The sequence below is a fragment of the Exserohilum turcica genome (genome assembly GCF_000359705.1).
Source record: "Exserohilum turcica Et28A unplaced genomic scaffold SETTUscaffold_21, whole genome shotgun sequence".
In the NCBI taxonomy this organism is placed as follows: domain Eukaryota; kingdom Fungi; phylum Ascomycota; class Dothideomycetes; order Pleosporales; family Pleosporaceae; genus Exserohilum; species Exserohilum turcicum.
Genome location: NW_007360037.1, coordinates 46,288 through 69,922, shown reverse-complemented (window position 1 = coordinate 69,922; position 23,635 = coordinate 46,288). Strand labels below are relative to the sequence as shown.

At 54.1% G+C, this 23,635-nt stretch overlaps 11 protein-coding genes and 1 non-coding gene across 12 annotated transcripts; 4 read left to right on the top strand and 8 right to left on the bottom strand.

The window, feature by feature from the left end:
* Window positions 1-4: 4 nt before the first annotated feature.
* SETTUDRAFT_169258 (uncharacterized protein) lies at window positions 5-656 on the bottom strand. Its single transcript, XM_008027952.1, has one exon. It carries the CDS (start codon window positions 650-652, stop codon window positions 50-52), a length of 603 nt encoding a protein of 200 aa, XP_008026143.1. The 5' UTR covers window positions 653-656; the 3' UTR covers window positions 5-49.
* A 321-nt stretch (window positions 657-977) lies between these two features.
* Window positions 978-1,067, top strand: SETTUDRAFT_t139. The gene has a single exon. It is a non-coding gene; the product is annotated as a tRNA-Pro (tRNA).
* A 1,373-nt stretch (window positions 1,068-2,440) lies between these two features.
* On the top strand, window positions 2,441-3,473 carry SETTUDRAFT_161358 (uncharacterized protein; the record flags this gene model as incomplete). The annotated part of the gene is made up of 3 exons (XM_008027951.1): window positions 2,441-2,571; window positions 2,646-3,205; window positions 3,277-3,473. 3 exons carry the CDS (start codon window positions 2,441-2,443, stop codon window positions 3,471-3,473), a joined length of 888 nt encoding a protein of 295 aa, XP_008026142.1.
* Window positions 3,474-3,793: 320 nt separating this feature from the next.
* SETTUDRAFT_110196 (uncharacterized protein) lies at window positions 3,794-4,637 on the bottom strand (the record flags this gene model as incomplete). Its single annotated transcript, XM_008027950.1, has 3 exons — window positions 3,794-3,868; window positions 3,918-4,234; window positions 4,286-4,637. The coding sequence occupies 3 exons, from the start codon at window positions 4,635-4,637 to the stop codon at window positions 3,794-3,796; spliced, it is 744 nt and encodes a 247-aa protein (XP_008026141.1).
* Window positions 4,638-5,075: 438 nt separating this feature from the next.
* On the bottom strand, window positions 5,076-5,623 carry SETTUDRAFT_39623 (uncharacterized protein; the record flags this gene model as incomplete). The annotated part of the gene is made up of 2 exons (XM_008027909.1): window positions 5,076-5,462; window positions 5,516-5,623. The coding sequence occupies 2 exons, from the start codon at window positions 5,621-5,623 to the stop codon at window positions 5,076-5,078; spliced, it is 495 nt and encodes a 164-aa protein (XP_008026100.1).
* Window positions 5,624-7,287: 1,664 nt separating this feature from the next.
* Window positions 7,288-8,068, top strand: SETTUDRAFT_131381 (uncharacterized protein; the record flags this gene model as incomplete). Its single annotated transcript, XM_008027949.1, has 2 exons — window positions 7,288-7,761; window positions 7,810-8,068. The coding sequence occupies one exon, from the start codon at window positions 7,288-7,290 to the stop codon at window positions 7,732-7,734; it is 447 nt and encodes a 148-aa protein (XP_008026140.1). The 3' UTR covers window positions 7,735-7,761; window positions 7,810-8,068.
* A 270-nt stretch (window positions 8,069-8,338) lies between these two features.
* On the top strand, window positions 8,339-10,156 carry SETTUDRAFT_39621 (uncharacterized protein; the record flags this gene model as incomplete). Its single annotated transcript, XM_008027908.1, has 1 exon — window positions 8,339-10,156. The coding sequence occupies one exon, from the start codon at window positions 8,339-8,341 to the stop codon at window positions 10,154-10,156; it is 1,818 nt and encodes a 605-aa protein (XP_008026099.1).
* A 164-nt stretch (window positions 10,157-10,320) lies between these two features.
* SETTUDRAFT_169256 (uncharacterized protein) lies at window positions 10,321-13,009 on the bottom strand. The gene is made up of 3 exons (XM_008027948.1): window positions 12,774-13,009; window positions 11,490-12,712; window positions 10,321-11,440 (listed from the first exon to the last, which is right to left on the bottom strand). Exons 1-3 carry the CDS (start codon window positions 12,850-12,852, stop codon window positions 10,760-10,762), a joined length of 1,983 nt encoding a protein of 660 aa, XP_008026139.1. The 5' UTR covers window positions 12,853-13,009; the 3' UTR covers window positions 10,321-10,759.
* Window positions 13,010-13,156: 147 nt separating this feature from the next.
* Window positions 13,157-14,789, bottom strand: SETTUDRAFT_169254 (uncharacterized protein). Its single transcript, XM_008027947.1, has 4 exons — window positions 14,485-14,789; window positions 13,948-14,397; window positions 13,781-13,897; window positions 13,157-13,729 (listed from the first exon to the last, which is right to left on the bottom strand). Exons 1-4 carry the CDS (start codon window positions 14,600-14,602, stop codon window positions 13,479-13,481), a joined length of 936 nt encoding a protein of 311 aa, XP_008026138.1. The 5' UTR covers window positions 14,603-14,789; the 3' UTR covers window positions 13,157-13,478.
* A 513-nt stretch (window positions 14,790-15,302) lies between these two features.
* On the bottom strand, window positions 15,303-15,940 carry SETTUDRAFT_28516 (uncharacterized protein; the record flags this gene model as incomplete). Its single annotated transcript, XM_008027890.1, has 2 exons — window positions 15,303-15,605; window positions 15,656-15,940. The coding sequence occupies 2 exons, from the start codon at window positions 15,938-15,940 to the stop codon at window positions 15,303-15,305; spliced, it is 588 nt and encodes a 195-aa protein (XP_008026081.1).
* Window positions 15,941-16,210: 270 nt separating this feature from the next.
* SETTUDRAFT_184672 (uncharacterized protein) lies at window positions 16,211-20,687 on the bottom strand (the record flags this gene model as incomplete). Its single annotated transcript, XM_008027946.1, has 7 exons — window positions 16,211-17,219; window positions 17,271-18,488; window positions 18,541-19,695; window positions 19,747-19,809; window positions 19,863-20,009; window positions 20,341-20,493; window positions 20,538-20,687. 7 exons carry the CDS (start codon window positions 20,685-20,687, stop codon window positions 16,392-16,394), a joined length of 3,714 nt encoding a protein of 1,237 aa, XP_008026137.1. The 3' UTR covers window positions 16,211-16,391.
* Window positions 20,688-21,069: 382 nt separating this feature from the next.
* SETTUDRAFT_110264 (uncharacterized protein) lies at window positions 21,070-22,772 on the bottom strand (the record flags this gene model as incomplete). Its single annotated transcript, XM_008027945.1, has 4 exons — window positions 21,070-21,228; window positions 21,275-21,725; window positions 21,773-22,153; window positions 22,213-22,772. 4 exons carry the CDS (start codon window positions 22,770-22,772, stop codon window positions 21,070-21,072), a joined length of 1,551 nt encoding a protein of 516 aa, XP_008026136.1.
* Between the last annotated feature and the right edge of the window lie 863 nt (window positions 22,773-23,635).

Here is a 23,635-nt window from a genome sequence, read left to right as displayed (position 1 = left end):
CCCTTGTTCCTGAGATGCGTCTGCCGGAAATGGCTACGCGGGTCCTTTCTCACAGCACCAGTCGATAAAAGACAGCATCGTTGGGGTTCTCATAATAACTCCTTGTCTCCTCAAACCCAAACTTTTCGTATAATCGCCGTGCAGGCGTCATGGTCCTCAAGGTATCGAGCAACACTTCCTTGTAACCCAATTCTCTCGCCTCCGACACCGCAACATCCATCAATAGTTTTGACACACCGAGACCTCGCGATTCCGGGGTTATGAAAAGTCGCTTGAGTTCGCATGTCGTAGTGGCTGGCGAGGTCGAGCTTGCGAGCAAAGCAGAAGATTCGGCGGTTGTAGGCGTAGTGAAAAACGGCCGTATGGCGATGCACCCGACTGCTTGTTCATCCTCTACTGGTTTGGCATCGGAGTGTGCGTTGCCATTCGGTGCTGGCGCTGGCTCTGAGGCTTTGGGAGATGCGTACGCAAGCCACACTGCGCCCCCCTTTTCGACTGCATACTTCCCCGGCAAGGCAGCCAATTCGTGTTCGAAATTCTGAAAATCAAGGCTGACAGGAAGGGATTGCGCGTACGCAAGAAAGAGCCGCCCAACTGTGTCTTTGTCGTCTGGAAAGACGGCGGGGCGAATATTTACGCGTGACCGTGTCATCTTCGCTGCTTGTAGTAGAAGACTGCTTCTGGTGACGCGCTGCGACAGAGAATTTGTGAATGCTGTCTGACAAACAGGAACACCTGATTAAAAGCCAATTTTGACCATGCCTGAAATGTTAGATCGAATGTTCTGGTTGTAAATGCTACATCGTAGGGCGTGCTCAGCATTGAGTTAAGGTTCGGTTGGGCATAGCTGGGTGGGGGCCAGTCCATGCTGATGGACGCTGGAGATGAGCATGCCGCTCACGTACAGCAGTATCGAAAACTGGAATATAATTATTGTTTTTTGCAATTCCTTCATCCAATCAAGTATTGGATAAAATGGTCTTATGGTCTAGTGGTATGATTCTCGCTTAGGGTGAACCCCGAGCATTGCTTGCGAGAGGCCCCGCGTTCGAGTCGCGGTAAGACCCATGTTTTTGTCCTTGCCTGGCATTTGGAGTTGTTTTTTGCAGCCGCATACTTTAGGAAAGATCTGGCTTGCAATACTGAAATGTCAAGGTGGATGTGTGGCGTATATGCCGGATATTGGTTCTTTTTCTTGATCAAATAGTACATCTTTTGCTGTATAGTACCTGGTCCACGTCAACCCAGACGTGCAAGACTAGGATTCGTTGCAACAACGGATTCTACTTTGAGCCATGCAGGAACCATATCACGAAGACACCAAAGAGCCCCATTTCTACTTTTGCGTCCCTCCGAATAACCTAGTCATTACACCTGCACACGTACAACCATGGCAGCTACAACGCAGCCACATTCTTGCGTGGCCTTGAGCTAGAGTTTACACCAGCCACGTTTCTTCGACACGACACAGCGCGCATGGCATGTGAGAGTCATGGAGCCGCTACACGTTGTTAAGGTATTAGCGGACCCGAGTCTGTTCCTTCGGCGTACCAAGCTTTCCGCGGGGACGTCGAGCACTACCGCATGCAGTTTAGCGGGTGTATTTCGGACTGCAAGACCCTTGTGGCCGACGAGGCTGTGCTTACGCCTCGGAGAGTAAGAGAGTGAGAGAGCGAAAGTATGCTGTGCTGTATGCCAATATATACAACAGGAATTGGGGTCGCGACCCGCGTTGTCCGCTCTGATTGTTTTTTTTTCTTTTCTTCTTTTCCGTGTGACCAAAGATTTGGGTTTTATCTGTTGCAGAAATGACGGAAATCAGCATTCGCGCTGCAAGTAGACACGGCGAAGCTTCAAATGCCGCAGGTATGGTGGAGGAGCTCCTAACGAAAGCCAGTGGAAGATTCGCTAAGTTTAGTAAAAAAAAAATTCAGATGCCGAAACATCACCTCTACTACATGATGAGCCGGCTGAGCATGGCGAAGCGCCACGAGCCAGTGTCGACGTGGACGACACAAGATTACCAAATTACAGCCCGCTAGCGACAAATGGCGAGCATTCGTTAGACGCGGCAGCAGTGCGGAATGAAAAGACGGGAATGGGGGATCGGTCACCAGAATATGAAGGTTTTCCGGGACGACGGTCGCTATCGCCAACATACGAGGAGAGCCAATCACGATTACTCCGCTCACCGACATACGAGGAGCGCCCTTCTTCAAAAGTCCAGCCTGAGCCTCCATTTGAAGACCACCCATCCATCAGATCGCAACAAGGCTCAATTGAGCAAAATGGCAGACAAAGTAGCGTTGTGCAGGAGGACCATGCTTCAGAACACCATATACCAGATGCCGAAGATGCACCGCTGGTAGATCCAATGAGCGCATCGAACAAAAACACTCGCCGCTTTACAGACCCACCAGCGGTTGTTGATCTCAACGGCATGCCACCATGCGTAGTTTTGCAACACCGACCTGCAGCGTGGATAACCAAGAAGAGACAACTGCCACTGTCCATCTTTGCCGCAGCTGTGCTGACCAAAGAAGGACTCTTGGAAATGAAGGACCTCATATTGTAAGCAGCCCACCCACCCCACCTCTTTCTTTCTCAAAAAAAAGCCTCATGCTGAGCTACTACCCAAGCATCAGCAAAGACAGCGATATGATGCGAGATCCCAAAGACCCTGTATCTGGCGCTCTGCTGGGCTGCTACGACGTTATCGGTGGGATAACGCTCGGGCTAGCGGCAGGCCCTATAGAACTAGGCAAGCAAGCCAGTCCCCTGTTGAAGTCGTCCAATCACAGCCGCAAGAATTCAGAGGCGCAGATGGAAAAGTCTGATGCGGCTACGTCTGCCAGTACGAAGAGCATACCGCAGGCTGCGGGCAAAGTCGCGTTAGGCGCCGCAAAAGGCCTCGGCCGCGTCGTCACGACTGGGCTGAAGAGCCCGGCACTCATCATGCACAGTGTCACGCGGGGCTTCCATAATCTGCCAAAGGCATACGGCGAGGAAGTGCGAGTATACGAAAACGTAACTGGGCTGAGAAGCGGTCTGCTAGTCAGTGCCAAGAGCTTTGGCCATGGTCTTGGCGACGGTCTTCGAGATTTCGCTACGAAGCCCATTGATGGGGCCGAGAAAAACGGAATCATTGGCTTTGGCACCGGCCTAGCGACAGGCATTGCCAATTTGGCCTTCAAGCCTACTGCAGGTTAGTTTTGCACACCTAAAACATACCCCCCTTTTAGTGCACTGATAACATGCTGACATTACGAAATAAAGGCGCGTGTGGGCTCGTGGGATACTCGTCGGTGGGGGTGTACAAGTCGATTCGAAAGATCGGGGCTTCCAAGAAAGAGAACCCGGCAGACGTGGCAAGGAAACTGGGTGAAGACGAATATCAGCAATCGACTGATGCGGATAGGCTATTCGTTGTACGACTTTGGTGTCAGATTCAGATGCGCATGCGGATAGACTAGCTTTTGGACTAATTCGAAACATGTCGTAATACACCGTTACCCATCGATTTACGCTCCTGCTCTTGTGCTGACCAGACCCGGCTTGGAGGGTTGGGCTTGTGACTGTATCCAGGGACTGTAGGCAGTCTGGAGGAGGTCCAGGTGGCGCTGGTACGATGCCCGAGATCGATGTCTTTAAGACAGTATCCTTATGCAGTAGGCAAGGGTTGGTTGTATTTCTGGTTGACATTGCTGGTCCGTAGCAGCATCTCTCGCAGTCGGCACGGAGATGACCCAAATGTGCAGAGCTGTACGAACCGAGATGTGCTCACCCCCATATCCTATTTTGAGGCAGCGGGCCCCCTGTTTTCTTTGTGGAATGCTTTTCTCACCAAGTAGTGACTCAGCTGCCATTTCTGCAGATTGATTAGTAAACGTAGTATCAGCCAAGGTGACCATACGTACCACACAATGCTGCTTTTCGAAGTAATCTTTCCAAGCTTGCTCTTCAGCAAGGTCGATGACGACGTCCCAAGGCCACTCTTCAGACTCGAGTTCTACAAGGGTGAAGAGCTGGTGCAGGTTTTCCTTCTCTTTGACTTCGCTCTTTTCGCCCTCTATGGTGGTTGCACTGTCAATTTCGAAGACGCGGAAACGCAGTACGTCAGGCGAGCTGCTGATTGTCGGACCAACGACGTCTGTGTAAAACTTCATAATCTCCTCTTTCTTGTAGGCCTCGATGCTCCATTCCATGGCTGCTACGCTCGCAACGTGCTCGATGTCTAGCGACATTAGTCCGGGGGGCGCTGGGTCCGCACTGGCATTCTTACCACCGCCGCCCTCGCCTTCCCAATCTTCAGCCTGCCACCTTTTAATCTCGCGGTATGTCCGTATATCAAAGCGCGAGCCATTGAGCGGGCTTGCGACGAGCGGTGCAGGTGGGTTTTTGATCCTGTCGTTGGTGGTCTTGTTTGCCTCGTCGACACTGTACACTTCGTGGATTGTCAAGTAAGGCCATGGCGAGTCGAGTTTTCCGACTGGTTCATTTTCCATGCCGCTCGAGGTGACTTCGCAGTGGACCGAGTGGGCAACATTTTCATTTACTGTCGTGGCCAGATACTCGTCCTCGAACCATTCTGCCACCTCTTCGGATATATTTGCCCAGCAGCAAAGAACGCCCGACATGTTGGTGGGCGTTGGGGTCGGTTGTATATGGGCCGTGGGGAGGCGTGTATGGTTGGAAATGCAGTCGGATATGCGAGCGGCTAGGTGAATGCAGACGACGGCATTTGTAGGCCAAGCTGTAAGCTGACCGAAAGAAAGGGGACGAAGGCTAGCAAGAGGCGTGGAGTGCGACGTGACGCGGCCGAGACGAGAGCTATGATGAAGCAAGCCCGAAGCACCGCACTATGCAGTATGATAGTAACTCGCTCTTAGGGGAGGGGCCCGACCGCGTTTTTGCTGGACCAGAGTACCATGTCACGGGTGTCGACAAAGCGGTATCCCTACCGTCGACGATCCAATGGAACCACATGCGCCTGCGCATGATTGGCCGTGGCAACCTGAGACGCAGGCAGAGAAATTCTTTCAGGACATGGGCTAACGTGCATACGTCGTAGACGATCAACCTTCTCCACCACCTGTCACGGCAGCACTGCCCTGACTCGGGACCCTGGATGAGGCGCCTAACGCGGGGGGGCGTCCGTGACGTGTGACAGCTAAGTATATGCATGACTTGTCGACAACCCAGTGGTGGTCGTGGTGTTTGTGGCCGTCACCACGGCTGACCAGCTTCATCGGAGAATTTGCGGGCGATCCTTGGTGCTGCGGGCGAGGCGAGGCGGCGGCGTGGGTGCAGATAGGGGCGCTGGAGGGCAGGTTGAAGTGTGCCGCTCTTAGGGCCTGCTGCTTCGGGCCTAGCGCCGGGCCTTCGGCGCCATTTGGCCCGGCCGCTGCAGGCGTAGCGGCTTCACTTGCTTTCTGCACATGTTCTTCCGAAACACTTGCCGTCTACCGACACCGCGTGCTAGAACACACGCACACACACACACACACACACATACGCACACACAATCCTGCCAAGCGATGGCGCACTCGTCTCCGCCATGTGCAAAATCGCTCCGTTCATCCTTTCGGTCCGGGATAACGGCAGGGGCGTCGCCTGCAATCATACATACATACATACACAGGCGCACACAGACAGCACAGCTATAGCACGTCGAGTAATGTGGGGCCCCTTGGAAAGGACTGACAAACACGCCCAGGGTCTCTGATTGACGCTACAGCGCAAGCCTGTGTTTCTATGACTCCCGCACCATGTCAAGAGGGATATTGCCTGATGGAAGCGGGCAGATCCTAGCGACTGCTGGTTCTATTGGGTCCACGATCGAGATCGCTATGCATGTCCTGCCAATCTGGCTTCGCTCTGCCTTCTCAATCCAACCCGGCTGGCTGCTCATGGCCAATATCAATGTAAAGTTTCGCGAGAGAGCGGTCGAGGCAGCATGCCATGCGAATGCGCGGCTCGTATCTAACATGTGCTTGTGTGCCTCGGAGCGCCACCAATTACGCGCACATGTATTATGACACCGTTGGACAAGCCCATCAGGCACCCAGTTCCAGGGACCCTCTCAACATCGGTCTTGCGCGATACATGAAGCCATTGCTGAGCACTGGCAATGGCACATATACATCTAAGCCACCAACAATGCCATGCGCAAATTTAGGCTTCTGGGTGCGGCCCACTGTACGCAAATTACGCACTCAATGCTGGAAGATTGGCCCCCGAGCCTCACGGGGAGAGCAGCATCACATGGCAGGTTCGTGCCGCCCGCTATAGCTGTATGCATTATGACGTGACTGCTTTCATGGGTACCGCATCATCTACAACTCACGGGAGGAGAACAGAAAGCTTAAAATTACCGGATGCTCCGGCAACCCCTCACACGACACGGCAGGTCAGGAGTTGATGGAGATATGACCGCACGGTTGTGGGGGATCCCGCTCCCTACTGTATGGTGTACCTTTGCTGCAGGTACCTCCTTGCCGGCTGTCAAACACACTCAGAATCTTATCTGCACTTCATCATCTTTGCGAAACTTGATTCAGAACTCATCCCGCACACTGTCTCAACACCGCGTCAGGAAGCGGCTTTCTCTCCCCTTGCGACAACCCAAGCGACGCCTGTGACCAGGGCATACGGAGCTGAAGTTGCCGTCAGAGGTACTGCTACTGTAATTTTTGATCGGCATTCATGCTACAAAATTTGTGGTTCGTAGCCAAGGTGCGATTCATGCCCATGAGCCAGCCCAGGCTGCCCTGCAATACTAACAGTAACTTCCTCGGTAACGGGACAAGCGCCATAGACGCGCAAGGTTCGGTGGCTGAGAATATCAACGAGTATGAACCTGGCCCTGTCACTTATAGTGCTTAGCGCTGGATGCTATGCGTGACAAGGAAGTGGTCTCTAATGTTTGGACAATGTCACCTCAGAAACGGGCGTAGCGTTCACCACTCCGTGCGGGAGGCACTCGGGCGTACGAGGCTTACTATTATTCATTTCTTTCCTCGTATACATCATCATCCTATCTCGGTCTCAATGAGGTGATGTTGGGACCGAGGTGCGATAATAAGCAGTATCGCCCAATTGAGTTTGTGGAGAAGCAGTGAGCCAATCACGGCGCCGGAGAAAATTTACGTCATGCATCCTGGTTCCTGGAATATCCGCGCTTCAGCGCTTCACCACCACACGTGTCCCCCTTGAAAGGCGATTGATTGATTACCTGGGCCCTCTCAAAAACAAAGCACATGAACCATCATCTCTAGCACCCGAAATATGAGTTTGAAGCAGGTTCCCACGCTAACCCTCGACGGCGCACGCGTCGCGCTCGCGGCTGCCGAGGCGCGAGCCAAAGAAATCCAGGTCCCCATGAACATCGCCATCGTGGACAACGCGTGCCATTTGATCGCATTCGCGCGTATGGAGGGCGCAAAGTTTACGTCAATCAATACCGCCATCGACAAGGCCTTCACCGCGGCTGGCCATCGCGCTCCAACATCCATCTACAAAGAAGTCGTCTGGCCCGGCGGCCCAGCCTATGGCATCAATCACAGCAACGGAGGCCGCTTTATGACCATTGGGGGCGGAGTTCCCATCAAGAAAGACGGAATGGTTGTGGGCGCTGTGGGCTGCAGTACCGGGACGCCGGCTCAGGACGAGGACGTTGCGAACAAGGGCGTGGAGGCTGTGGAGAAGAGCTTTGGGGTCAAGGCGAAGTTATGAGACAGCGCAAGAGCTGGTCGGTCAATGGTGTGTTTCCCGACTTCTACGCTGTGACGCTTGTATTTACACACTTAGTCACGGTTGGCTTGTAACGAAATCGCATTTAATTTGATCCATGAAATGGGACAAGGTGCTTTTCTCGTGTCACTGACACTTATCGCAGATGCAGGAATTTCTACCATCTCTTTCCAGCATTCTAGATGGGTGTCTAGGTGTCGGTTGTGTGTTCATATACTTTTATCCCGTGACAGCTTTCCAATGGTGCAAGTTAACATGGGCTGCGCTCGGCCGGCCATCATAACTATAACGTATGCGCATTATAGAGACTACCCTGCATCGAAATCTGTCCGTACCGACCATGTAAGTTGTAAGGGCTCAGCACAGCCACTGGGGCTTGTACGATGAATGTTGTGTGGCGTTCAGGCGCGACCTTCACCTTCACTTTCGCAAACGCTCTCCACGAAGGCAGAGCCACGCCAATTGCGTCATATACACAAAGCACTCTCAATCGTGTATATCTTGCATTTCTACACTACCAACCGCAAACAGCAGCCGTCAAAGCCTTCAACCCACCATCATCTAGATCCGGCTTCATCCCATTATTATGGAACAACAGATTCTAAACCACTCTCATTCACAGCGCCATTCAATACAATCTGCAGAAGCCCACCACTCGCGCAACGCGAGAAAAGACTCCACGCAGGATGAGTTGGGTGCCACGTTAAAAGACCAGTCGAACAGTGATATCACGGGCAGTGACACTCAGGATGGTGATCAAAAGAGAAGCATGAGCGGCGCCGCCAACACGTCCATCGATACGTCTACACTTCAACACACGGCAACTCCCACCAACACGCTCAAGCGCGCGCAGCCACAGCTTTTCTCCGAGACTCCACACACCGCGGTGCGAGTAGAAGCATCCAAGAAGAAGGCGAAAACAGCGAAAAGGAACCTATGGGTATCCATATCAAGATACACACTTTCAGATGCGGCGACACAGGATGGCAAACCAGACTACTGCATTTGGAGCTTAATCGTCAAACTGCGCTTCTCAGGACGACTCGTCATACCCGGAACGCCGACTGCACACGAGCAAGCATCGGCGGTGAAACCACGCAGCGCCTCCAAACGCCCTCGCACCGTCTCTACGCCCACCACGCCCTTCGTCAACCAGACACTCAGCACGCCGCGACCAGAAAGCCCCGCCTCGTTATCCCAGAACCCCGGTTCCTCTCCCGGCACCTGGATCGACGAAACCCAAGACTTCGACGTGCTTGCGGTGCGCTCTACACTGCGTTCTCCTAGCACCCCGGTCAAAGACTTAGGTCCACACTACACTTGGTACACTGACGCGGTACCGGTTGACGCTCTGTTTCCCCCGGGTGTCCCTCTATCAGCCAAGGAGATACTAGCGTACTATCCGCACCACGTGCGTTGGAAAGACGTGATGCTGCGGCTGGCGCGGAGTGGGTATCGAGGGAGCGAGATACTGGGGATACAGGTATGTCTGAATTTCTCGTTCCACGCCCACATACGCACATGGGCAAAGAGATACACAGCAAGCTATCCACAGCACAACGATCATAGCCAAGCTAACCAGCATTCCCAGGCCTTCTTCCGACGCGCACCCCACAACACGGGCACGACCACCAAAGCCATGAACGCATACCAGCGCGACACCCTCCGCTACATGTTCCCGGGCTTCAAAACCTCAGCCTCCTCTTCGGACCTGCCCCCCGGCCTCACGCAACCCCAATCCCAACCCGCAACCCAGCACACGACGCAGCTGCACCCGGGAAAACACATATCCAGCCACCGCCCGGGCTTCGTGCTGCCGTCGCTCGACGCCCTGGTCCAGGGCCTGCAGCATCTCCCGTCGGGCCTCGATGCGCGCTGCCTGACGGAGTGTCTGGCGTGGTATATGCGCGTGCGGGACACGTTTACCCCGAGGCTGGAGCTCAATGTGTTGCATGTGCAGGCGCTGACGCGCGCGCTGCGGATCCCGGTGCGGAGCTACGGGATGCTGGATTTGGATGTGTGCGGGTTGCAGGAGTGGAAGGCGAGGGGCGGGTTTGTAGAGAGGGTGTGTTTGTGGGGAAGTACCAATACCAGTACCAGTACCAGTACCAGTACCAGTACCAGTACCAGTACCAGTACCAGTACCACTGCTCGTGCTGAAGCTGCTGGAGAAAAGGAGAACAGAGAGGGAAACGGTAAGACGCGGTTAAAAGTTAATGTGGCAAGAGAAGAAGTTAGCTTGGAGTTGAGACGGCCGCTGAGATATGTCTTCATGTTTCCGTTTGTGGCGCTGCACGGGGTTGTGGAGGAGGCGCTGAAGATGGGGATTCAGAGGGCGGAGGAGAGGGAGAGGGAGAGGGAGAGGGAGAGGGAGAGGGAAAAGGCTGGGAGAGTGGTGTTGTAGGGACAACAAGAAGAAGAAGAGAAAAGGGTGTGTGTGCATGGCGGATGAGCATGTGTCAGCAAGTTTCTCAGCCTGCAACGATGCAGAAAGGGAAAAGCCAAAACGAATGAATCAGAGCTGAGCCCTTATAATACCAGTTCGACAATTGCACATGCAAATGTGATCTAAAAGACAGCACTTCCGTTCTCATATCAAATTGTATATCGTACCCTCGATTGCACATGGCCAATATGAACACAGAAAACCGATAAGAGAAAACAGTCTTCCTCGCATTCTTATATGACAAATTCAAGCCATGCACTTATGACCCACCGAACACGACAAAAAAAAAGAGAGAGGGGGTGTCATGAGACACCGAGAGGCAAAGGGGCGAGAGACAGAGCGGAGAGAAAAGAGTCAGTTAGTCTGACACGACTCTTCTCAATCAATCCGAATGCCAATCACTCGCATTGCTCTCCCCAAATTCACTCCGATAGCGCCTAGAATTGCAAAAAGCACAACAAGTCAACACGAGAAATTCTCAAACATGCCCAGTACAGCATTCAAAAAAGGAACGACATTAAGAGGCGATGGGGCTAAGGAAATTATGAAAACAGGAAAGACTTACTCATCCCTTCCACCGCTCTCAGAGCTCTCGCCCTGCATGCCCAGTTTACTTGCGTCCAGCTTAGCTAGCCCGCTGGCGCCAAGGGTGTCACCTCCCCACTTGTTACCAGGACCGCTTTCAAGTAGCGTCTTCAGCATATCCTTGAGTTCAGCGACTTCCTTTCGGAGCTCACGGACTTCTAGGACAGCCGTGTCAAACTCGACGTTAGGGCGAGAGGCTTGGACCTTCTTGTTCCAGCCGTCGGCTTCAAAGTCGCAGCCATCAAGCACCTGTTCCCACTCCATGACTGTGTCGTCGTCTTCCTCGCCGCGACGCCTGTTTTCCTTTACGACCCAGGCTTCTTGCTGCTCAATCATGGCGGTGACGACTAGAAGAGGAGAGTAAAGGACTGCCATGACCATATCGTTGAGGTGGTCGTAGCGCTTCTGGTCCATCCACCATTCGAACGGCAGGATGAGGAAGACCATTTCAATCAGGTTGAAGGGAGCGATGAAGACGTTTTCGTCTGGCGCACGCACAAACTGCATCGTCTTTTGTGAAAAGAGAGCCATGTACTCGTCAATAGCATTGGAGGTAATGTCTTCGTAGGCCGAGTTGTACAGTGCGATGAGCACGTTGAGGAGAATGACCATGACAACAAAGGTAAAGATGTAGTAGAGGATGATGCCAAAGGGTGGCTGCTGCATGTTAGCTCCCACGAAAAGCAATACCAAGCAGATGACTTACCGAAAAGTTATCAAAGCCCTCGAATTCAGGCGACTGCATAATGGCATTGAGCATGGCCTGCATGACAAAAAACGTGTCGTCTACGAGGTGGTCGTGGGCCATGTCGAGACCAATAAAGGCCTGGAAGAAACCTATGATGACGACAAACAACAGGGCGAAGAAGATGAGCGACTCGCGCATCATGACCTTGAGCACCACCAGCATGGCGCCAAAGAAGCGGAACGTGTCGAGATACAGCAGCAGACGCATCCAAAACATGGGCGCCGTAAAGGCAAGGAAGTCGTAGCTCAGCTCGTTAAAGCGCGCGCGCCTTCGGTCGTCCTCATTTGCTATGGGGTGCGCCAAAGCGACCATGCGCAGGACAAACGAGATGGTGAGCAGGGCATAGAGGGTGCTGTTGAACATGTTCCAGAACGAGATGTAGTAGCGGCCGACCTTCCAGAACTTGTTTACTTCATCACATATGAATCCCAGCGTGAAGAGGTACAACAGCCCCTCGACGATATCCAGGTCGCCAGAAACGTTGATGGTGTTGATGGCGCCCGTGTAGAGCCCTAGGTAGATGATTGACATGGCAATCTGCACCCAGTTCTGGTACTTTGGGACACGCATGCGGTCCGGGTCGAGGTGTGCCCAGTAGCTGGTGTTTGTTTTGTTTTCATACGTGACGAACCTGCTAGGGTCCTCGTCATCCTGGACAATCCAGCCTCTCCACAGATAGTTGATGCACTTTTGGTAGCCCGAGGAGCCAATGACGGTCACGGCATGCAAATCGACCGCCTTCTCGACAGCATTGGTGGGCGCCGTGGCCTCGCCGTCGACGAGGGTTGAGTAGCGCTTGAGCAGCACCTCTTCAAACAGGTACTTTGTATCCTCCTCAGCCTCGATCAGGCGCTTGGCCATGATCTCTGCCGCGGCCGCGCGGACCTGGTGGAGGTCGGCGTCCCACAGCTCTGCATGGGCCTGCGTGGTGAACCACTTCTTGACCTGCAGCAGGCAGTAGACGACACAGGCATTGTGCTCCGGGGCGCCCGCGTGCCTGGCCGTGTCGAGCACGGCGTCGGTGATGATTTGGCTGTGGGCGCGCGTGACCTGGTCCAGCTCGAGCTCGCACGGAATGACGTGCTCGATCTGGTGCTTGAGGCGCAGGGCGACTACCGTGACATCCTTGGGGTCGATGGGCGGGGGCGGCATGTGGTGTTCGCGGTGCGATGTCGGTAGCACTGGCAGTCTGTCAGCTCTCTGTGTTGGCGTCGACGGGCCCGAAAGCGAGGCTTTTCGTACGCGCGCTCATCTCGTCGGGTGCCCGCTGTCTTCTCTCGTGGCCGCCGTCGGCATTGAAGAGCTCGCCCCACCGGACCATGGTTGCGGGAGTAGCTGCAGATGGTCGTCTATTCCGAGGCAGTGAGGAGAAGGTCGACGGGGACCGCGCCCTCGCCGTCGACTGTGCGCGGGGGAAGAAACAAGAATAGGCGGTAACGACGACGACAACAAAGCAGCCGAGACGATAGCAGCAAATGCCCGGGCCGGGCAGGGTTGTGCCGCCTGTTGCTTGTTGTTTGTTGGCTGCGAGAGCTCCAAAGCTGGTTTGACAACGCTGACCAGCCCACATGGCGCAGCGTCATGGCGCCCGCCTCCCGCCGTCCGTGCGCCGGCAAGCGCCTCAACACCACAGCAGCGCCTCGCGCCCGCCATCACGAGCATCATCAGTCGTCAGTCATCAATCCGACACACTGCTGCTGCTGTTGCTGCAGCCAATCTGCGGCTTGTTCTCATTCGTCTTCGTCGTCTGATCCGCGCCCCGTCGCCGAGCGGGAATACGGTTCCGCCCCCGCCCACGGCCGACTGCTATACATACATGTCGCATTCTTGGTCTCTGCATATGCTGAGCTCCCACTGTGCCGTCGACGCCTCAACGCCGGATGCCACTTTTTTGCCCGTTTTCCCGCCGTGATCATCGTTGCTCGTGCCAAATCATCTCTCGCCCGCCTAGTCCGCCTCGGCAACACCACCCTCGTCGCTCGTGCTCTCGTCCTCGTCACCGCTGACCTCCTGGTTCTCACGCTCGCGCTTCTCCATGAGCGCAGCCAGCTCCGCATCGTCATTCTCTGTGACCGCCTTGGGCGCCATCTTGACCTGGCAGTCACCGCCCGCGTTCGAAATGTTCTCCTTGATGTCGAGGATGGCCTGTTCGAGGCATGCGATACCTGCGTTCTTGTCGAGACATTGCGACGTCAGGACTAGCGTGTATGAGTAAGCATGTCTTTATTTGACGACCGTTGATGGCATACCGTAGAGAGGCGGCGACACAAGCTTGACCTTGACCTGGTTCTCGGGCGTGTTCTTGGCCTCGGCGCATCGCAGAGCAGACTTGACAGCATCGATACCCTCGTATCCGAAGCACGTAACTGCGCACATCAGTAAACATCCCCCAGCCTCATCAATGTCTTCCACATACCCTCGATATCCGAACGGACCTTGGTGGGCTGCGGTGTAAGCCTCTTGCCAATGTAGCTCTGCAGTTCCTCCTTGACAACCTCGTTGGGGAAAGTCACGTCGTTCCAGACCTCGGGGTTGGTAATGCTGAGCTTGAAGGCATCGATCGAGTGTCCGTACTTCTTGTTCAGCGGCCAGCCGATTGTCTGGTAGATCTCCTCAATGGGCGTCTGCGTCTTCTCGGCAACGTGGCGCATGATGCTGTGCACCATCTTGGACTTGTTGTACCGCTCCTCGCACTTGACGATATCCTCGGGCGACACTCGGCGCTTGGACAAATCAATGTAGCCCTTGTCCTTGTCCACACGCAGCACAACTACGACTTCGTTGCGCCCAACTCGGATCAGCTTCTGGATCGATCGAATACGTCGTCGCGACAGTTCGGATAGCAGAATCATGCCGTCAATGTTGTCTGCACGCATCCCCGTTAGTTCCATTGTCCCCGTGAACAGTAACCCTGTCATTGCTTTGGACAGTATTCGTGCTCAAAGATACCCACCGTATTCCAGCAGCTTTACGTATGCACCCATCTCGGCAATCTGCTTGACATTGACCATGACGAAGCTCTCCACCTCCGGGTACTTCTCCTCGTAAAACCGACAATTTGTGAGAGACATGGTGGGCGAATATTGCTGCTCCTATCCTCGGTGGTGTCGTGTAAAGTCGTTTGACCCTGTTGCTTGCTTGCGTGCAGAGTGGGGTTGCTCCTCGCTTGTGCCTATGTCTTGTTTCGACTTCTTCGTGTGCGGTACGGCGACAAAGATCTCGGTAGATTGTGCTTGGGTCCAAGTAGCGTCGTGTTGGCGGGTCGAGATGCGCAAAGTGGCCTGGACAGGTTGATGGTTGGGGCAAAGTGACTCAAAGATTTACCCACTGTGTGTACAGCGCCCGCCGCCGTGGGGCAAGATGCGCCATGCCGCTTTGGGCAAGGCCGCATTCCAGCGTCCCATCTTTTCTCGACTTCATGCCCAATCTGGTGGCCCATTCTGCATTACTCGTGTGCAAGTATTTCCCGGGCACACTAAGTGAACCTAGAAATGGAAAATTATGGTAAAAGAAGAACAGGCAAAAGTTAGTGTACAAACAGGTGAACCGATCACGCAGTGTTGATCAGCAAAAGCAGGGAATCATGATTTTGATTATAGAGCTGCCTGTGGGCGCTGTGATATACCGGGAACAGTGCAAATACCAATCCCCAGATAAACACTTCGACTAGAGGCTATTCTCTGTGCAGAGTAGATCAACTCGGCTCATTCCCAGCCATTTTGTCTGTCTTCACAAGCCCGGACATTTCCTGACGGTCTGACACGTTCGTATCTAGAATCCAAAAAGAGCCATGAAGAAACCACCAGCGAGTGCAGCAGCACCCACATTGGTAACATCTGCGGCGGCAGTGAAAGGCGGAGTCGAGTAGGAAGCGCTGACACTGGCGTGACCAGTTCCTGTAGGGGTTGCCGTCGTCGAGTTCTCGTAGTGAGTGTGAGAGAGGCTCAGAGTCGGTGCAGACACGATTCCAGTCGAGTTCAGGGGTACCAAGACACTGGTGGTGTGGTGGGGGCCCTTGGACGACGTGTGGGTGACAGTCTGGGTCTTGTTCATGGTGGCTGTAACCGTAGACTGCTACAAACATTAGCCAAGTACTTTGGATTGTACGACAGACAAGTACTCACAGTAGAGTTAGACTCGGGCAACGAAGTCAAAACACTCGACAACTCTGGAGCGCTAGACACTGCAGACGGCACGACGACCGTAACCGTAGTAGGAGGCGCAACCTCGGTCACAGTAGTCGTAGCGCAGTTAGTGCTCGACTTCTGTGGCAAACCCGAGACAAACGTGACCGAAGTGAGGAACTGCGTTGACGTAACAACCGACGGCGCCTCGGAAGAGAACGCGGTGCTCGAGAGAGCGACGTTGAAGAGGGCGGCAGCTGCGACGAGCATCTTGAAGATGGCCATTGTTGCTGACGACAGTGGTAGTAAGCGAGTGTGGATGGAATTGAATGTATAGGCTGCTTTGGTAGCAATTGAAGAAGTAGAAAGTAGTTGGAGAGGAGCTGGCAAACAGTAGCCGATTCGGGGGTTTATCAATGAGAGCGCGCGTTTGCTGCTGTGGGGAGTGGGACCGAGCGTTTTTGATAACGCGCAGAGAATTGTGGGCGAGTCGAATAGGCAGGAGCGTCGCGTGGTACGAGGTGAATGTGAAACCAAGATAGTAAAAACTTTGGTGCGATGCCTCTGCGCATTTCAACAATGCAGAACTCTCGTCGTGTATTAAATATATGTAGACGCCATATTGGGCCAACTTACTAGCCATGATTGAGGATCCCTATCAAACAATGCCCCTGGATATGCTGACTCCATCAGGTATTATACACCGGCATCGTCCCGTCAATACTGCAGCTCCCTATCATGGCGTGACGCTCGCCTCCAATCTGAAATCCGCGGCATTGTTTTGAACTCTCTCAATCTCGTTTTGAATCGCCAACACCCAATGGTCTCGCTCTGCACGTGACCGAGCCCTGAAGACTAGACTTCGACCCGTGCTGCCGAGCTTGGCCACTCTCTTCAACTTTGTCCTCTTTCCTTCCTTGCGATTCTGTTCACCACCGCCAGCGCCCTCTTCGGCGCGGAACCAACTCTTTGCCTTTCCGTACCAGATGACAAACGTCGTCATGACGTCTTCATCAGTTGATGTCCAACCATCCTCGAGATAGATACGTGGAAGCGCGTGGTGTCCTGGCTTGTTCGCGTCAAATGTTTGGTTCTGGTAAAGCAAATCACTCTCCGTCAGAAGACCAGAGTAAATATAACAGTCCTTGAGGTCCAGATTGGCCATGCGTTCATGATGTATGTGAGCAAGCTGTTTTCCACTCCTACTCCGTAGGACGTCCCGGAAAATGAGTAGCGTTCCAGCCGTGAGCAAAACGCTGCATCGTGTAAAGGGAGCGTGGATACGGGGCTTGCGGTAGAGCATTCCGCTCATGGTAATAGTGCGGCAACAGGCGATACCGCACATGTTGTAAAGTTCAGGTGAGGCAAAAGATTGCGTCACTTCCCACTTGCGAGCAAACTGACCAACATGCGCTTCAGTCTCTTCGTCAATCTTAAGGGCGCTGAGATTGCGGCTCCGCGTTGTTTTGTAGAGTGCAATGTCGGACGCTGTACGGTGCCTCCAGTACTTGACAAGGGCGCGGAGGTGTTGTATCCATTCTTTTCGACGTGCTTTGTTTGCCGCCTGACAGTCGGGTTAGAACTGGAAATGAACAGACATTGCGTTGATACATACCTGAAGACGGATAATGAGGCCATTTTTCATGACTAACTCCAAGGTACGATCAAGATCAAGATCACTGGTCACTCCATCATTGCTCATAGAATCGTCAACATCTTCATCAAAATCCACGTCCGAGCCTTCCTCGAGGCCGTCATCAGCAGCACTAGCTCCCAACTGGGCTTTGCGGACCTTAACCACATCAACCAGATTGATGTAACCATCACAATCAATGAGATTTTGTGCCTTGCGTCCCGCCTCATCCGCAGCATCCTCGTCATGCAATCGTCTGGACTCGGTCGTGCCTGAATGGCCCTCTGCGAGCCACTCAATTTGACCATGCTGTAGGCCATACGGGTTCACCGCCCAGCTGTCCGGTACTTTGTCTCTGACTGCTTGTGCTGTGGGTATAGCCGCGTTATCTGACGCAGGCAGTCGCGGTGGCGGTGGCGGGGTAACTTTGGTCGGACGCGAGAAGACCAAGTACTGATCATGGCTGGCAAAGTACAGTTGCTTGTGGTACATGAGGCCTAGTCGCTTGGACCGACCGCGCTGCCCAGTTAGTCTGATGAGGAAGCCTTCGACTGGGACCGGTTCGGTCAGTGTCTTGTGCTTCTTTCGGGTGATTGCACTTGTAGGGTAATGTGTCTTTGGTCGCAGCTCCAGTTCGTGGGATTTGAGCATGGCTATTGTGCCGTACATCTTCCGCTCGTTTGCCCCGTGTATCCACTCGAGCCGGTCGTAACGCTTCCAGGCAAGCCCAATGCGCTGGTCTTTGATCCACGCCGCTAGGACATCAGCCCATTCTGGTACGTCTTCCAGTTGATCCAAGCAGCGTCTGATTAGGTTCTCTGCAACGGCTTCTTCTTCTTGCATCGTCTTCAGCACAGCCGCTTCTGTGTCCTCGGCGCTGTTAACTTTGTTTTGTGATGCTTCCAGTTTTTCGAAAGGATTGACTATCTTCACATTCAGACTCATGTCGGGTATGCTGATTTGGAGCTCAGAAGCACGTTGCCAGCCGAGAATGTTCCGGAGGAAGGTATACCATTCGACAGCATTAGAGGCAGTGCGAGCCTGCATAATGAAGATCAACGTCTCGCGGGGTCTAGGCGAGGACACAACCATGGATTTGTCGAGTGGGGAGTAGAGATTGACCTTGCTAGTTTTACGACCAACTGGGATTTCATACGCAGCCTTCTTACTCGCACCTGGATTCTCGATTTCAGGAATGACCTGTTGATAAGGTTAGCAATGCCTTGGTGGAAGGATAAGGCAGCAAACGCACTCGAGTCTGATAGAATTGCAGCACAAAATCAGCGTCATCAACGCGACTGTGGCGGCATACGACCATGTACTCGCGCCATTTGTTCTTGATGCGAGACACGACTTTTTGGTTGACGTTTTCATCAAAGTCTTCCGGAACCTCTGCAGCAGCATCGACGCGAACCAGCATGCGCTCCATCTTCACGACAAGCCCGTCCTTGATTTTGTGCCGTCGCGCCCTGGTGCCTGCTCGCTGAATGGTCATTTGGGCCTTCTTGGCTTTGAGGTGGACGTGAGCGCGTCGCGAGTCTTCGGGGATGTCGAATTTGACGAGATTGCGGATACTCGATCTCTGGCGTGTCAGTTCTCCCAACGAGGCTTCGGCGTCCTGGACTTGGCCTGAGGAAGAGGATCGCATTTCGGACCTTCGCTTGACCCTCGCGAGTATGCCTTTGGCGGGTGGACTTGGATCGACATGAGCTGGAGCCTGTGACTTGTTTGTGTCAGCCTGCAGCAGAGAAGACGTAGAGTTTGCGTCTACAGAAGCAGCTCCAGTAGTAGATGTAGGGGGACCAAGGCTCTCTACATTGGATAGCGGGCGCTTGCCCAGCGACTTGGATCCTGCCTCGGGCTGGGCTGAGGGAACCTGCAAGCCACTTGGCTGCTCTGCTTGTGCAGGCTCAACATGGTCGTTGTCTGCTGTTGGCACAGAGGAGGCCGTGACGAATGTCTTGTCGCTCGACCGGCGCGTCGTCAACTGGGGCTTGGAGGGCCCGCCCTCGGCCTCTTCGTCTTCATCTTCGTCTTCCAGCTCAGAAGGCGCATCGACAAACTCGTCGTCTTCATTCTCTACCATGACATGCTCCTTCTGTTCCGAGGCACGGGGTATCTGCAGGGCAGGCGGTGTTGCTGCCGTCGCACTGGTGCCCCCATTTGCGCCACTGGCCTCAGCTGGCTGCACGCTGTCGCCTTGAGCCTCGTCGTCGTCGGCATCGAGATTCTCGGGCTGGGGGAAGCTGTGCTGGAAGAGGGCCGAGGAGCTGGGGCCCTCGAGGCCGCTCAATTGGCGCTGACGGGCCTCTCGCGGGTCCGAGGAGAAGGTGGCGGCGCGGTTCGAGTAGTTGATGCGCAGGTGGTGTTTGTACCAGTCGCGTCGGTGCTTGGTCAGCCATGAGGTCTTGCAGGGGCGTCAGTCTTGCGGGGTCCTGGCAATCGAGGGGCAACCTACGGGGATAGGGCCGATGAAGTAGCGCCTCGTCGTGAGGTGAAGGTGTTCGGGCGTGGCATGTTGCTAGTAGGTATTCTTCAGCCTGCGGGCCTGCACAGTGCTGCGGCCATGCATACCAGTCTCTGCGCAGTGTACGAGTCGGGCGACAAGTTTGCGACGTCGGGCTTGTGCCAGGAGTGGCGCTCCTGGGCGGGCATTGGGCGTCTTGTGCTGTCTCGATTGGATTCAGAGTCACGGCAGAGTGCTGGGACGAGACATGGAAACTAAACAGCATGTATTACGGAGACGAATAATAATAAATAAAGGAGATGGGAGAGCGTGTGCAGGCGGCAGCTGCTAGTTCAGAGGAGCAGGTTAGCATAGGGAGCGGCAGCCGCGAGGGCTGGGTAAAGGGTGGAGAAAGAAGAGGAGGGAGAAGAAGAAGAAGATGGCGAAGAAGAAGCAGGGTCGTGGGCGTGTGCCATCCGCATTGAGGCAACAGCTGCTGCTGGGCCATCGTCATGATCAAGACGCGCCCCCCGAGCCCACGACAACCCCTGTGTCAATCATCATTTGCACGCATCCACATGGACTGCGACACGGCCAGCCGCTAACTCCCTCTCCATCACCAGCACCAGCACCAGCACCATCACCACCACGCACGCTCGCCGGCCCTTTTGGTCTGCTACACATGGTTTGCGCAACCGCGAGAGCTTGGCTAGCGCGGCCCAGCCACTGCGCGCGGTCCGTGGCGCAGTCAGGCGTCGCCTACTCTGCGCAAAGCTCCGTGGCGGCACACTAACGAGGCACACAGTATCGCCATGCTCCTGAGCCCCTGGAATGTCATCGCCATCGCCATCGCCATCACCATCACCATCACCGTTACCATCACCGTTACCATCGCCGTCGCCATCGCCATCATCATTGCCATGGCTACACAACCAATGCTCTGCCGCCGCCATGTGCGCAGAAGCACCATGGAAGCTTCGCCCCGACGACGCATCACGCCCCGTTCCCCGCCCTCAGGTCCCACTGCGTTATTTGGGTCCGATTCACCCAAGCGAAGGCCAATCTCGCCAGACGGTGCAGTTTCACCTCTCAACCTACCCCTTAGGGCAATTCTCGCTCACATCTGTTGATTCTGGCCTCGGATGATCTGCTCGGTGGCGCTGCTCTTGCGAGGGTCTTCCTGGTCGCCTCCTTGCCAGATCCTCCTGCATCTACAGCTTCTCCACGGCCCTCCTATCTGCGCCCGCTGCACTCTTTGTCCGTGCTGCTCCTTTTCTTTGCCGCATCAGCCATGCCTTGCCTCACGCCTACGAAACGCATCCTGCAAACTGACCTTCACGCCAAAATCAAGTCCCTCTTCTTGAACCTGCACACAACATCCGTCTGGACATTGAAGCCGCAGTTGCATATCTTCCACGGCCGGTCGTGCGCCATTTCAAAGTCAAACCGCCGCAGCGTCTCTGCCGTGACTTTGTAAATCTGCGTCAAAGCGAGCTGTGCCCTGTCAATCCCCATGCGGCAGTATGGCCGCGATACTTACAGGCTTACCAACGCACGTGCGTGTCCCAGCACCCCACGCGAGGATGGCCTTATCCATCGCCCGTGTGCGTTCTTCGCTCTCCAGCCACCGCTCCGGTTCAAACTCGAGCGCGTCCGCCCCGAAAACACCAATGTCATGCTGAACAACGGCCGGATTCACCCCAGCCGTGTAGCCTGCTGGGATATATTTGCCACACAGCCTGAGACCTTCGCTGGGCGCATACCGCGGCATGGACACTGAAAATGCAGGAAAGAATCGCTCTGCTTCCTTGACTACCGCTGTCAGGTACGGGAGCGTGGATGCTTGGCTGTACTGCACAGGTGACCAAAGTAGCCCATTCTCAAACGCCGCATCCACTTCCGCGCGGGCTTTCTGAAGCTTTTCAGGATGCTTCATCAAGAAATACATGATGGAACGCATGTTTATTGATGTGCTGTCGGCACCGGCCATGCTGTAGGTCATTAGTTCAACGCACCAGAACTTTGTTCGGAGACTTACATCCCCACCCACATGTCCGACGCAATCTCCTTGTGCGAGTAGTTTACCTTTTCCCCCTTTTCTTGCACAATAGCCAGCAGCTGAGAGACCACATCTGGTCTTTTTCCTGTTGCATCGCGTCTTCTTTCAGTCGCCATCTTTGTCTCTTCGATTGCCGTCTTTTTGATGTTCTCGACCGCTAACACAGCCTTGAGCAGCTTCGGGATACAGACAGTGACAAGAAGCAGCAGAGGACGCGCATAGTACGGCGTGACAGTCAACAGATTGAGAAAGGGCATTGCGAGATGGACAGCATGGATGTAGCCATTGTAGTCGATGCTATCACGCACAAAGCCAAACGCCTGGCCAAAGAATGCAACACCAATGTTATCAAATGAGTACCTACACACGCATCAAATTAGCACAGCACGAATGTCGTTCCAACCCACGCAACAACTCACATTTCCAACCAAAGTCCAAAATCAAAAGCCTCGCTACGATCCGCAAAGCCTCCCAGTCTCTCCATGAAAAGCTCCAGCGTCTCATCCAGCGCAGCTTCATTCTTCGAAATACTTGAAAATGAATACACGCCCCCGACTATCCTTCTGTACGCTGCATGCGCCTGCTCGTTGGTCTGTGTAAACAAATCGGGCTGGCTGCTCAGACCCCGCGGCCGCCACGGAACATACCAGTCTGTTTTCTGCAGCGGCTTTTGCACGCGATAGATGAGTGGGATAGCGCTGGGATCCGCAACGGTGACTTCGTCTGGTGCGATGCGCACTATGGGGCCGTAGCGTGCATGCAGTGTGCGAGTAGCGGTGTCAATGTCACCAGCGTGGTGGTGGTACATGAGCCATGTCCGGGATATGCACGGCCAGAGGGGTCCGGGGACTTCCGACAGCGGGTGCAAAGTTAGTGTGTAGGCGGACCAGATGGCGATGTATATCGCAAGGGAAATGGGCAGGTATAGCACGATGATGGAGCGGAGGTCTAGCGTGAGGATGTCTGATAGAATGGCCATACTGCCTGACATCTGCGGTCAGGCGGGGAATGAAGGTAAGAAAAGGAAAAAAGCAATGGATAATAGCAATGACGGGGTAATTGCTTTTTTTGCGGGTACTTGGCCAGACGGCACAAGCGAAGGCAACGAAGGATGTCATTCTGAATCCTTCTAGCTAAAGACCTTCTGCTTCTGCTTCCTGGAGGAGCAGCTTATTCCCCCGCAACACTCCTGATCCTTCGAGCACAAGCCATTGCATAAAGCTACTCACAGCCCTCGAACAGACCCAAGATGTCGCAGTGTAGACATGGCAAATGCGGAGAGCATGTCGTGTAACTTCACTATGGTCCTACTTATAGTGATTCTAGTATCAGTCATACTTACCTCATGCCTCCCCGCTTCAAGTAACACACCCACCCCCCCAACCAGAAACAGTGATACAGCCTGCTAGGTACGCCATGGCAAATTCTCTAATGAAATCACTGCACAATATAAATTATGGACCGCTTTTCATGATACATACGACCATAGGTACTAGAAACCAATATCTCTCGTTCGCTCGGTAATATTTAAGCTGGTAACCGGCAGATTAGTAGTCAGGTGGATGACCACTGGCGAATCCCTGCTGTTGTATGTTATTTCCTTTTTTTTTGCTCCTTGGGTCTCATTTTTTTGGTGGTGGTGGTGCACCCATGACTTGCAGTGAGGCGTTGGTGAGTGGCAGTACTTTCTTATCTCCACTCAATATACAGCCATGCAGGAGCACTGATGACCTAACTAGCCCCACCACAAAGTGCGCGCGACCACAAAGTGCGCGCGCGGCCTCACCAAAACTACCTTAAAAACGAGGCTATAGAGCCACACCAAATAGATATTATCACGAT

Bases quoted from the DNA above. Each gene is read 5' to 3' on its own strand.
- SETTUDRAFT_169258 (XM_008027952.1), bottom strand. From the start codon at position 652: ATGACACGGTCACGCGTAAATATTCGCCCCGCCGTCTTTCCAGACGAC.
- SETTUDRAFT_169256 (XM_008027948.1), bottom strand. From the start codon at position 12,852: ATGGTCCGGTGGGGCGAGCTCTTCAATGCCGACGGCGGCCACGAGAGA. The intron at 12,713-12,773 runs GTACGAAAAGCC...ACAGACTGCCAG, and splicing joins ACCCGACGAGATGAGCGCGC to TGCTACCGACATCGCACCGC. The intron at 11,441-11,489 runs GTAAGTCATCTG...AACATGCAGCAG, and splicing joins AGGGCTTTGATAACTTTTCG to CCACCCTTTGGCATCATCCT.
- SETTUDRAFT_169254 (XM_008027947.1), bottom strand. From the start codon at position 14,602: ATGTCTCTCACAAATTGTCGGTTTTACGAGGAGAAGTACCCGGAGGTG. The intron at 14,398-14,484 runs GTGGGTATCTTT...GGATGCGTGCAG, and splicing joins CGTAAAGCTGCTGGAATACG to ACAACATTGACGGCATGATT. The intron at 13,730-13,780 runs GTATGCCATCAA...CATACACGCTAG, and splicing joins TGTGTCGCCGCCTCTCTACG to TCCTGACGTCGCAATGTCTC.